This window comes from Cuculus canorus, chromosome 3, assembly GCF_017976375.1.
Source record: "Cuculus canorus isolate bCucCan1 chromosome 3, bCucCan1.pri, whole genome shotgun sequence".
Lineage (NCBI taxonomy): Eukaryota > Metazoa > Chordata > Aves > Cuculiformes > Cuculidae > Cuculus > Cuculus canorus.
This window is the reverse complement of record NC_071403.1, coordinates 77,894,895-77,906,953: the sequence shown is the minus strand read 5'-3', so window position 1 is coordinate 77,906,953 and position 12,059 is coordinate 77,894,895. Positions and strand designations below refer to the sequence as shown.

General features: G+C 37.9%; 1 protein-coding gene across 4 annotated transcripts in view; it reads right to left on the bottom strand.

Annotated features, from left to right (window-relative positions):
* Positions 1 to 9,422, bottom strand: part of CCDC85A (coiled-coil domain containing 85A) — a 138,446-nt gene extending 129,024 nt beyond the window's left edge. For all 4 annotated transcript variants that reach the window (XM_054063759.1, XM_054063760.1, XM_054063761.1 and 1 more), the window contains exon 1: positions 9,393 to 9,422. In XM_054063759.1, coding sequence (XP_053919734.1) covers positions 9,393 to 9,407 — 15 coding nt within the window. In that variant the 5' untranslated portion in view covers positions 9,408 to 9,422. The remainder of the gene's footprint in view (positions 1 to 9,392) is intronic.
* Between the last annotated feature and the right edge of the window lie 2,637 nt (positions 9,423 to 12,059).

The window sequence follows — 12,059 nt, the reverse complement described above, 5'->3', positions numbered from 1 at the left end:
CAGGAGGAAAGTATTTCTTGCCATACTTCCTGAGCATGTCCTCACTTTCTACTGCATAGCACAAGCCACGATGACCTTTCTGTTAATTTGTGCTAACATTAGACAAGAGGCCAGATCAGTAAACCTAATCTTCAGAAACTAAAGGGTGAAAAAAAGCAGCACAGACTCTGTCATAAGGCAAACCTTACCAAGTCTTGCAAAGTGCCATGCTATGGTAGGTATAATCGAACCGAGTGCCATCAAACACACACAGGCGCCCATCACCCAGAGTGAAACAGCAGCAAACTGGAGCTCAAAAGCTCATGTCTCCTCTCCTCAAAAGTCAGTCCTGTGGTGCTTCAGGAAGCAGGGCTCCAAGCCGAGCACCAGCAGACCTTCAGGATGATGTGGACTTTGAGAATTCCAGAGTTTGCTGCTCCAAAAATACACTGTTTGACCAGCCTGCTGTCAGAGACGATTCCTACTAAAACAAACATTTAACATGTGCAAATACTAAAAGATGAATTTCCTGTTTGAACAGTCAGCACAACAGAATATTGCCAAAAGAATCATTGCAACATCTGTCAACGTAACCAACCACCTACCAGCCAGAAAACAGGACAACCATGATCTGTCATTGAAAGACAGAAAGAATGTCTCAGCAAAGCCTTCCTATATCAAATTCCACCATGGAAACAAATGACAGCAGGATAGGGTGCAAACAAGACAGTTGCTGTGATCTCCTATCCTTCCCTTCATATCCAAATAAGCCAGTAACAAGTGTAGAAATGAAAGTATCTTTGATACTTAGCTCAAGGAACACATGAAAGTAGCAAAGGAATCGCCCTCTGGGCAGTTACAACTTTGAGACCCATTCCGCTCTCCCCAAAACGTACCACATTTCTTATGGCCACAGTGCTGCCTCCCTCAGACATCTGAGTTAACAGAGCTTACAAGCTTGGCCAAATGTTCACAGCAGAACATAAAGACATTGTAATGATGGCAATGACAAGTCATTAGTATCAACAAGAGACTGTGCTTCAATTTTTTTTTAAAATAAACATTTCCAAGGTATTTGCTCATTTTCTAAGCATTCACATATTCATCATCACTCACTTTGAATCAACTGATAATAAAAAAGTTTAAATTAAGTTCTGAGGGAAATGCTGTTACTGCTGACAGCTCATCGCACACATCTGCTCAAAAGAAGCAGGTGTGTTCTGGTATCCGCAAGTGTATTACAGTCCTCAACAATTCCTTCTTCCAGGACAGCATGGACTCACTCCGAAAAGCTGTCTGTATGTGCAGTGGGACACTCTGTGCCATGAGAGATGTTACTATATTAGGAGAAATTATGCTGATGCTTCTATAGTTTTTTTTCAACCTATTTGAGGAAACAAAAATTCCTATTCAGTCTGAGTACCTGAAAAGTTATTGCAGGTGCGTGCAGTGAAAGGGTAAAGATTATAATTTCTGCAGCCATGCTTTAAAAAAATATGTAAAAAAAACCACACACAAAAAAAAAAAGCAAAGACAGAGGTAGCCAAATTAAATCTTGTCTAATTTGACCAGCCAGTTAATGAATGCTCCAGTGCCAAGGAGAAGGCTTCTGGCCACAAATGGCCAGGGAAGATTCCCATTGTGAACTTGCTGCCAGTGGAAATCTGGTGAAGAATTTTCTGAGCCAGTTCTTAATATTGTGGCATATGTATGGAACATGGAGGAGGAAAGAAGGAGGAGGAAAGGAGGAGGAGGAAAGGAGGAGGAAAGGAGGAGGAAAGGAGGAGGACAGGAGGAGGAAAGGAGGAGGACAGGAGGAGGAAAGGGTGTAGCAGAGCATTTTATAATATCTCAACTGGAATATGCTAGAGGAAAACTAGCAGTAGCAAGACAGAGCTGATTTCCAAACACTCTGTCCCTGGATACCTGCACTGAGCCTACAGGGAGAAACTGAGCTCGCTGCCATTTCAGCCACAGCTTGCATGCCTGGGATTTGTGAATGTGAACGGGGCCCTTAACCTTCAAAACCTTTTTCCTGTTTCTATTTTAAACTAAAAGGATACACAGAGAACTTGTAGAAGAAGGTATGTCCATAAATCTTAGGGCGTCTAAATCACTAGCAAAAAATGTTGCATTTGCAGTTTGTCGCAAGTTTGCTGACTGCTATTTGTAACATGATAAAATCATAGAAGATAAAAACTGAATGGAAAAAAAATAAGCCATTGCCACTGCTCAGGACTGACACCTGCACTGGCATATCAAAGGTTTCCAGGGTTTTGCTCTGTTTCCAGCATTTTACTCTGTTTGCAACTTATTTTCACACATTGCTGATGGTAGTTTCGCTTGTTTGCTTTGGGAAATCACCCCCAGACATAATGCACCTCGTTATTAAGCAGGTTTTCTCAAGCTTTGTATTCTTTTTCCCTTAAGTTTGTCTTACCGATCTTAATAATGCTTTTCCCTCATTCTAAATTACTCCTTTATTACTTTTATATTTAATGTTGTCCTTCTTACTGGTAATCAGTGAAATAGTTACATTCAGAGAAACCCAAGATTAATGCAATTAATTTAAGGGAAAATTTTGTAAATCACTAGCTGCATAAATAAAAACCTCACCTGATAACCAACCGCTTACCTTTCCTGCAAAATAGCAGAACCTATTTTGATAGTTTGGATTCAATTATTTGACATGAAGTTTGGAAGATAAAAACTCAAATGCATCTTTAAAGACACGGTATGGCTATAGCGCAGTTTCCTGAAGACAGGACACTCAGTTTGAAGCAGTTAAATCCAGCTGGCTGAATGATCCATACAGCTGTGGCTTCCCTCAGCTCTTAAATAAAATATTAGGGTGTGTTTCTATTGTTTGTTAGCTGTCATCAGCCCATCTTTCAGCTGACGGAGGTTAAAGGCTATGTAGATTCCTGGGACAGCTGTTTGGTAATTGTCACAGCCAGTTACTTGGTAACCCACAAACAGCAATCTCAGGAGGTAGACTCTTGGTTGCTAAGCGATAAATTCAGGTAAAATAACCTTTTCCTGGATTTTATTGCAACTACAGGCTCCAACTGTATAGTCAAAAGCTCTTTGGTTTCTTTTCTTCCCAGGGATAGGATTTAAAATTATTGCTGAATAACTTTTCTGGGATCTTATGCAGCATTCGGCACTATATTCTGCTCCTATTTAAATGGATAAATCTACAACAGACTTCCTACAGCATTTTGCAGTGGATGTAGTTAATTTCCTGGGTATAAGAGAGTGATTTACACAATAACAGGCTGAGGAGAATGGAAAAGGAGGCAGGACCTTCTGCAAAAGGGACTTTGTGTTTCTATTTCCTTCCCTTTTTGTGTTTGGGATTTATTTTTTTTTTATTTTTAAGAAAATCCAACGTAGAGGTTTGAGCTGAGCCAGATGCTTTTGTGACTAACGCTTGCTAAGCAAACCACCAAAGACCTCGCTGCCCTTGGCAGCGTTATAGGGGTCAAACTTCCACATGTACATGCAGTTCTTTAGCAATTTTTCCCACATGTGTTTCACAAGCAAGAGTTCTTGAACATGATCTTAGCTTCGGTGCCAGCTCTTGGTGTTCTTTTATTTCTTCACCAATGAAATGAGGATACTAGCTAGCGTCATTTTCCTACATCACAATTTTATTTATGAAGCTCTTTGAGAATTAAAGTCTTCTCTTGCCCAACAGACTCATAATTTTCTGATGTTTCATTAGCAGAGATACAGCTGTGCACAGTGGACATGGCACATCACTGGCTATGGGTGACAGAGAGAACAGGTTCACTTGGCTTTGGCTGTCAGCAGCTCGTCCTAAGTCCGGATGCGGTATTTGTGTGTGACCCCATACAGGGCAATGTGGGATGGCTCTCAGGGCAGACTGATGCCTTTCCATCATGGAGAAAAGGGCAGCTGCTCTGCCCTCTCTGCTAAGGGAATGGTTAATGTCCCTGGCTGCTTCAGCTCTATCTTACACAAACATGCTTTGCAGTTCTGTCCGTTCTTTTCATCTGTATTTTCGACAAAGATATTATTGTTATTGGTTGTTACAGGAAAAATCCCTCCTTCCTCTTGTTGTTATTATTTATTAATTCTCATCTCCATCCTCAAGGAAATTTTGATTAATAAATCAAAATCACTTTCTTCCAAAAGAGAGATGCAAAAAGAAGCTGGCTGAATTGGCTGCACTAACCCCATCTTGCCATTACAAAGCAGGACAGAAAAGTGTTATGACGAGTTCGGCTGCTGGGTGCACAACAAAGGTTCTGCATGGGCTTTGGGTTGGGAGCACGGTGTAGCTGTCCACAAAACTACGGCAGCCACCTACATGTGTCTATTAGCAAGCATCAGTGGCCACCAAAGACAGTAGCAGTAGCCCAGATTCCCTTGTCCAGGAGTGTCTGACCAGTGTGAAGAAAATCTCATCACACTCCTTATAATTGTCCATCTTTGTGCAGAGCAGTGGGCATGGCCTCTCCCCTAATACCTGAAGGAGGGTGATGGGGTGGTCCATACTCTGGGATCACTCTGTCTACATTCCACTTTCTTTCTGGCAACAAGGGCAATGCTGAGACAACTTCACAGACACTGGAAGGACTGCTACAGGACTCCTGAGTGACATATGTTCCTTTCAAGGGGAAGAAATCTAAGATGTTCCCTTGTCTATACCCTCATACAGTAACTTGTGATGTGGGAACATTAAGCTTTCGAAGCTATCAGTCTGGCATCCTGCAGAGGAACTTAGAGGAATGATTTCCATGGCCAGTCCTGCTACAGAAACCCAGTGTGTAAAAACTGTTTCTTGCCTCGTTTGTCAGGGATTTGAGCATGTTCACACTTGCCTTATTTACCCAACCAGTAACAGATGAACACTTTGAGCCATACTGAAAACCTGCCTCAGCCACAACCTAAGCTGGTACTGAGAGGACTGTTTAGGGTGATGTTTGCGTGCTGGTTCTACCGAGCAGAACACCCATCCCTCCACACAGAAGACAGACAGAAAACACAATGCAACATCTCAAAGGAAAAGAAAACCACAAAGAATTACGATGGTGAGGAGCACGTGCATAATGTATTTCTGTGTTGTATGTGTGCAGCATCTGCCAAGCTTTCAACAGAAACACCCAGAACTGTGATGAAAATACACCTTGCTTAAGAAGGAGCATAGACAGCAAGAACTATTTTAACATAGGCAGGCCAATTGCCTTGTGAATGCCCAGACTTCAGGCTTCGTGCTTCCAAGGAAATATACACAAGGCAACCATCTCCTTATAGAAGATCAGTCCTAAAACCTTGGGAAATGGGGGCAAATTCTGAAAACAATTTCTGTCCTGATACTCTATAAGAAACCAATGAAATACACTTGGTAATATTCAAATTGAGACTAGTATTTCTTCAGTATCTTTTGTGTTCTAACCACTGAACTACTGGTGCTATGCTGAGAAAGGATAAGTGAGCTAGCCAAACATCTTCCTTTTTTACTAATAAAGGTGAAAGAGGTGAACTTAAACCGTGGATGGGTTTGAATGAGTAATATACAGACATGTAACAAACCCTTTTATACACAGTCACTGTCACAAAAATTGCTGGAAAAGTGTTCTCATTTCAATTATGACAAAAATTACTATTGAATATAATAACAATCTGTTTCGTATGTACATAGAAACAGTAGAAAAGTGGTGGTTTACAGTGAAACAACAGGCACATTTTTCAGTGACATTACATTTTTGGTAAAGTGAGCTCAGTTTCTGATGGCAATGTCCTGCCCTTTTCCCTAAACAAAAATTAGATGAATGATTTTGAAATTAAAATTCATGTTTCCCACAGTCTTACCTTTTTTTTTAAGTTACATACTCAAAACAGTTGCAACATACATTTGGAGAAAAAAAAATGCATTAGTAAGGAAGCAATTGCTCCAGTCAAATATGGGGGATGTGTCTCACTCCAGCATGATCCAAGGCTTTAGTCAGTGCAATCTGTTTCCTGCAGGAGTAGAGCCAGCTCAGAGAAGGTCTGGTTGAACTGCCCAGCCCTGCTTCTCAACTACAGGGCCCACAACACACTACATTTTCAGCCCCTGAATGTGCCACATCACAAGTGAAGATGTCTGGCTGGGTTTTCTTATTGATAATTTTAGCTTTATGCTTAGTTTCTACAGCACTAGAAACATAAAATCTCTAAAGCTGCTTTATTGTTTAAGGTATCTGATTTGCATGCAATCGACAGATAGAAAATATCAGCTGCTTTGGATGTGCAATTGTCAGAACGGGTACATTGGGTGCAATGTTTCAAGTGGAGTCCGCACAACATCTAGTGGAAAACTGGAGTCTAAAGGTAATGTAGGTAAAAAGAAGAATGAGAAGTGGCTTTCAAATACAAACACAGAAGCAAAATATAGTAATTCAGAATAGCAAAGGGTAGGCACAGGTCAGATTTTGTATTTACAGGCATTGAAGAAAATACATACACATTTGCACACAACTCACTTATAAGTGTTAAAAGATGTAATCAGTTTAAATGTAATAATATCCTACATCCATCCATAAACCATCCATCCTAATGCATTCACTTCTTTAAAATAGGGAAAAGTGGAGGTATTCAAGAAAAGGAAAATATTTCCTTCTGTGTAATCTGAAGCTGATCCAGCACCCACGGAGTCAATGAAAACATTCCTGTTGACTCCAGTGTCTTTCAGATCAGTCTTTTAATAAGAAAAAATCTTATACCAGGGAAATCTCTATTACTAAAGGAGAACATCTCATAATCTCTCATAACTCAGTCGTCCTCTTCCTCAATAATACTTTTCTGAGGAAACAAGGTGCCACCTTTTGTGAGACATTTACAAACATGTCTGAAAGCTGAGTAAAATTAACTCAACACAGCAATCATTCTGATAAAGGGTTAGCAAACATATTTAAAAATCCTATGAAGATCTGCCTCTAGAACTAAGCACTATATTATATCTCTGTGTTATGTAGGAAGAAAACAAATGCCCTTTTTTCTACAGCATATTATCATCCTGTGCATAGGATTAATTTCTTCACTTAAAATGACATTATTTTCATATTATTCTTTATGTTATTGTTAATGTTTTAGAAGAGAATTAAACTTTTTGATAATTAAACTTTTTAATAATTAAGCAATGCCTTCCTTGGAATGGCCAGGTCCTGTTTCTGTTTGTTTATTCTCCTGCTGTTTAGCCACTAAGCCTACCTAAAGCAGCAGTGATTAAACAAGCCACGACTTTTTGGGACACAGGCAAATGTGGAGTAGAACAGAGAAGACGAAGATTTTTCAGTCATGCAAACCTTAAAACAGCACCCTCCTCACTTGTCATTTTTGTACCTTGACAAGATGTCCAGCAAAAAAAATTTTGCATTTTCAGTCTCACAAAAACCATGGGTTCTCAGCAATGAGGCAACGGAAAAAATCAATACTTGCCATGTACCATGTAACCAATAGAATAAGGGCAATGATTTATGTATGGATGGATGCAGACTGAATCAGCTGGGGCCTCAAACAGAGTGAGAGAGAGAGAAGGAGAGAGAGAGAAAGAGAGGTGTGGGGGTGAGCTGGACTGCAGTGATTATTCCTACACTATGGCCAGATTTTTTTCTTTCTGCAGCAATAATCCCCCTCTCTAGCACTGCAGGACATAGAGGAAACCCTAGCAATGTGTGGAATATATGATGGACCAGCTTTTCTCTTTTTGCCTGAGAATAATGATGCTATGTTGAATATTAAGGTACAGTAAAAAAAAGAAGAATGATATATGGTCTGCAGTCCTTCAGTCTTCCAGCTACCTCCACCCTAATAAAGACCAGCCCAGTGGGTCAACAAGAAATAGTTTAAAGAGAGTCAAATTATCAACAGGATAAAAATGTACCATCACTGCTTCATGACAAGAAAAAGCAGGAAGGGCTTTCTGAAGAGAACTACTGTGTACCCCAGGAGTTTCTGCTGAGAATATAGTTTTGTAAATTGGATTACCAGGGATACAGCACCATAAGGTATTTAATGACTGTGGTAACTTTTAGGTTATCTAATACTGCTCTTGATTTAAAAATAAAACCATCGAGATAAAATTTATTTATCTGTTTGTGTGAAGTAGGCTACCAAAAAAACACTTATCCAAACTCTATTCGATGCTTTATTGCTGTACTATTAATAAATATCTACTAGATGACAGTAATTTGCTACAGAAATGTCATACTATTTTATTAAAAATACCTCCTCTGTAGTTTGTGCAAATTGCTAAAATAATCTGTAAACATTTTGCAATGCCTTGGATATTCAGACTGTATTTACATTTTTGAGAATGAGATGTTCATTCAGTACTTTCAATATTGTAGTTTTACACAAAGTAATCTTGTTATAATTAGTATTTCTGCAGCAATTACCACTAATGACTGAAGCAAATCTTTTTTTCTCCATATAACATTTATACAACATTTAAACCTTGGTATTGTCCTTCTTTCTCTTGAAAGGCATAATATTTTTAGAGAATGCCACAGAACAATAGGCCACTAGTTAAATACACCAATTATGCAATGTTAGATCAAGTTAAGCTTTAAGGATTGTAGTATGTTTAAAAACCTTGCATTTTACAGATGTCTGTGAATTTCTCAGGTCAGAATAACACAGAAATAATTTCCTTTCTGACTTCACATGACACGTGCATTTTAAAATGCTGGTGAGATTAATCATTAGCTACCAAACTATATTTGTATGTTTTGTGCTGAAAATATCAATGAACATATGAACAAAATTTAATTTCAATATAAATAGGGTTTTGTTCTCTAAAGAATGTGATTGTATGTCACCAGACTGCACTTAAATTAAAAACATTTCTGGCTATTTTGCTTTGGTATTACCTACCTAGTTCTTTTTTATAAGTTATGCTATGCGTTGCATAACATAACATACACCTGTATGGACATATCTAAATAACAGTAATGTAGTAAAATAATACCTTATAAATAGAGTCTGTATTTCGTTTCCCATTTATTTGACAGTGGCAGACAATAATACATTTCAGAGAATGAAAGTATGAAACACCTTATAAGCTGAACAAGGATATACAGCTTATTACTAATTTAGTCAGAAAATTCTTGTGGCAAACACTTAACAGGAACAACTAACAATTTCTAGATCCCTCAGTCCTCTATCTTTATTACCCCACAACTGATAAATTAAAACATTTCCAAAGGCCTTAGATTTTTGTTAGGCTAAAATAGAAAAAGATGTAGCCTGTGTACCAATTAAAGTGTGACAGAACACAATCCACAAGTGAAGACACCTTAACAACAACTTCTAATGCAGAAATAATACACTATGCATAATTTAAGGGGATTTCTCAAACTCCTCGAAGTCCTGAGAAAAGAGCAGGTTATCAATATGCCTACCTTTGAATAACACATTGTAATTCTTCTCCTCCTGCTTTCTCTCTCTCTCTTCAATAAACAGAGCAACAGACGCTCCGTGGATAATGATGGACTTCCTTGACTTTTGTTCTGAGCTTCAGCCAGAATGCCATGGACCTAGAGCATTTGGAAAAGGAGAGTGAGTAACATGAAAATCTTGGCACCAGCCCAAGGGAGAAAGTGAAATAGTCAATGAAACAGGTAATAGTTCTCCACAGCACCAAAACCAGGTGAGTTACATGAGCAAAAAATGATTTGGAGCCAGTCACATGGAAATTATTGTTGAAAATTAATGAAAGCACGTTTCCCTGATCCTGGATCTACACAGGTTTGATAACTTGAAATACAAGCTTATGTAGTTAAAGAAATCTGACTAAAGCCTGTTTAAGTGTTCACACAGTTGTGAATGAATACAGCAGCAGGCAGCTCATTTTAAAGCAACAGACAAGTTCACATTTCATAAACAAAAGGCAGGATACACTATCACCACTGCGATTCTGCATATAGACATAGGACACTCTGCTCAAAAATTTCAAATGGCAAACAGACTTCAAGAACTAAATAATATTGTTACAATTAGGAAAATATTAAGAAAATTATCATATTTGCAAATGAGAAAATTATTTTAATGTTTCACATGAAAGTCTTTTTCGTGTGCAAATAACTGTTTGCTTTTATCCAGCACGCTATGTTCTCTTTTACCATTTGAAAATACACTGAAGTTGAAGAGTACCTTCACGGTGAAAATCCAAAGCTGTATTAATAAAAGCTGACACATAAAAATACTGGATAAAAAAAAAAAACAAAACACCTTATTCACTATTTTAAAAGAAGGAGAAGATTTCTATGTGGTGTTCACTGCAATGCATTTCCTTAGCACAATTTAAGCATTTATCAGAAGAAATATTCAGTTAGGGTGCAAATCTGTTCCCATTTCCACTAATGGTGAGATTATCAGTAGCACTAATGAAACTATTTGAGTTGATATCTTAGCATTTTAAATATTGTGCTTTGAGAAGAAGACCAAAAAAAGGAAGCTGGCATATGACTCAGTGCAACATTCTTAAAAGATGTTGTGACAAATGTGTTATTTTGAACTCATTTTCAATACCAGAAAATATATTCACACAATGTGCATTAAAATATCTTAAAATAAACATGTTAAACTTTCTCATTTCTCTTAAAAGCAATATGCTGACTTAGAATTTTTAGGTATACGTTTATAAAAACACATTTAAAACTTTTTTCTACTGCAATAATAGTAATTTGTCACATGAATTAGGAAACGTCACAGAATTTACTTAATTGAAATGCTTTATCATGCTTCAGAAACTAAAATACTGTAGATTAGTAACATGTACCTTTTTTACGTCTTCATGATTTTCAGTCTTTGTGTGATCAAAGAATCACTGATACTGCTAAACTACTTCTGAAAATGTGCAGCACTGACAGCTCCAACAAAAACTACCACTTACTGTAGGCACTGAACTGCACAAGGTTCAGCCTAAACCAAACTGAAGCAGACCAGTGAATTTAACATAAACGTAATATGTATCTCAAGGCATCAAATTTAATAAAGAGTAAAAGGAGAAGAAAAAATTAAAATAAAAGCATTACAGGACCCAGTTTTGAAAATGCCAGATACAAAAAAAGCACCACACACTGTGCAAATAACCTGGGGTTCTCTGGGCAAGGCCTTACTATTGTGGAAAAAAAAAGAAGTGCCAACATAAACGACCCTTGTTTTTGCCACATAAAAAAACCTAAAATAGTTATGTATCAATATACTTCCTGACCATTTGCATAGCTGGTGGTTATCATCTGCAGTTACTGTAATTGCATTTATTCTTTGCTATCATTCCCCATACTTACACTGTGTAACATCTGACTCTTTTATCTCATGCAAACCATCCCAGCTCTGTCAACAGCCTTTGAATTTTTAAAGAGGTACCCTTGTTCTCTCTTTCATTCCTCCTGAAATTTTCTGACCCCAGATTTTAAGATAGAGCAACTTCCATGGATTAAACAGTTCTATAGAAGTCACCTAATAAAACACTATTAATTGTAATAGATTTTTCTTTCTTCTTCCAGTGATATTTCCATGGCAACATTTTCACATTCTATTGTTGAGGGTGTTCTTCATTCCCAGAGCGGGTTAACCACAGGGCAGGAAGGGCAGGCTGTTGGTCAGCCTTTATTTTCTCTAGTCCTTCAACAAAGGTTAGTTGAGGTCATCAGAAGCCAAAGGGTAATTACTTTTCCTCAACAGGGTTAAAGTCACACAGATTGCTATTGAGACAACTGTATGGACGACCTTCAGTTTTTTGTGTTCAATCTTCTTTTCTTTTAGCAGAGCAAATGTTAATAAGGATAGCAGATCGGGTAAAAGCCCAGTGAGCTACACACCACGTATATCTCCAAACTTTTCCGTTCTGCTATTAGTGCAATTTTTAACGAGGAAGCAAATAGCTGAGCACAAACCACAAAAGGTTGCAAGGTTGCTTAGTGATTAAACATGAAAGCTGTCAATAGATGAAAAAGATCTATTCTGTGAATTCTCTATTCAATAAAGTTTAACAATATTCCAACTCAAGTAAGAAATTTCTAGAAGAGCCAGCACCCCCACATTCTCTGTTTCACTAGCCTCAA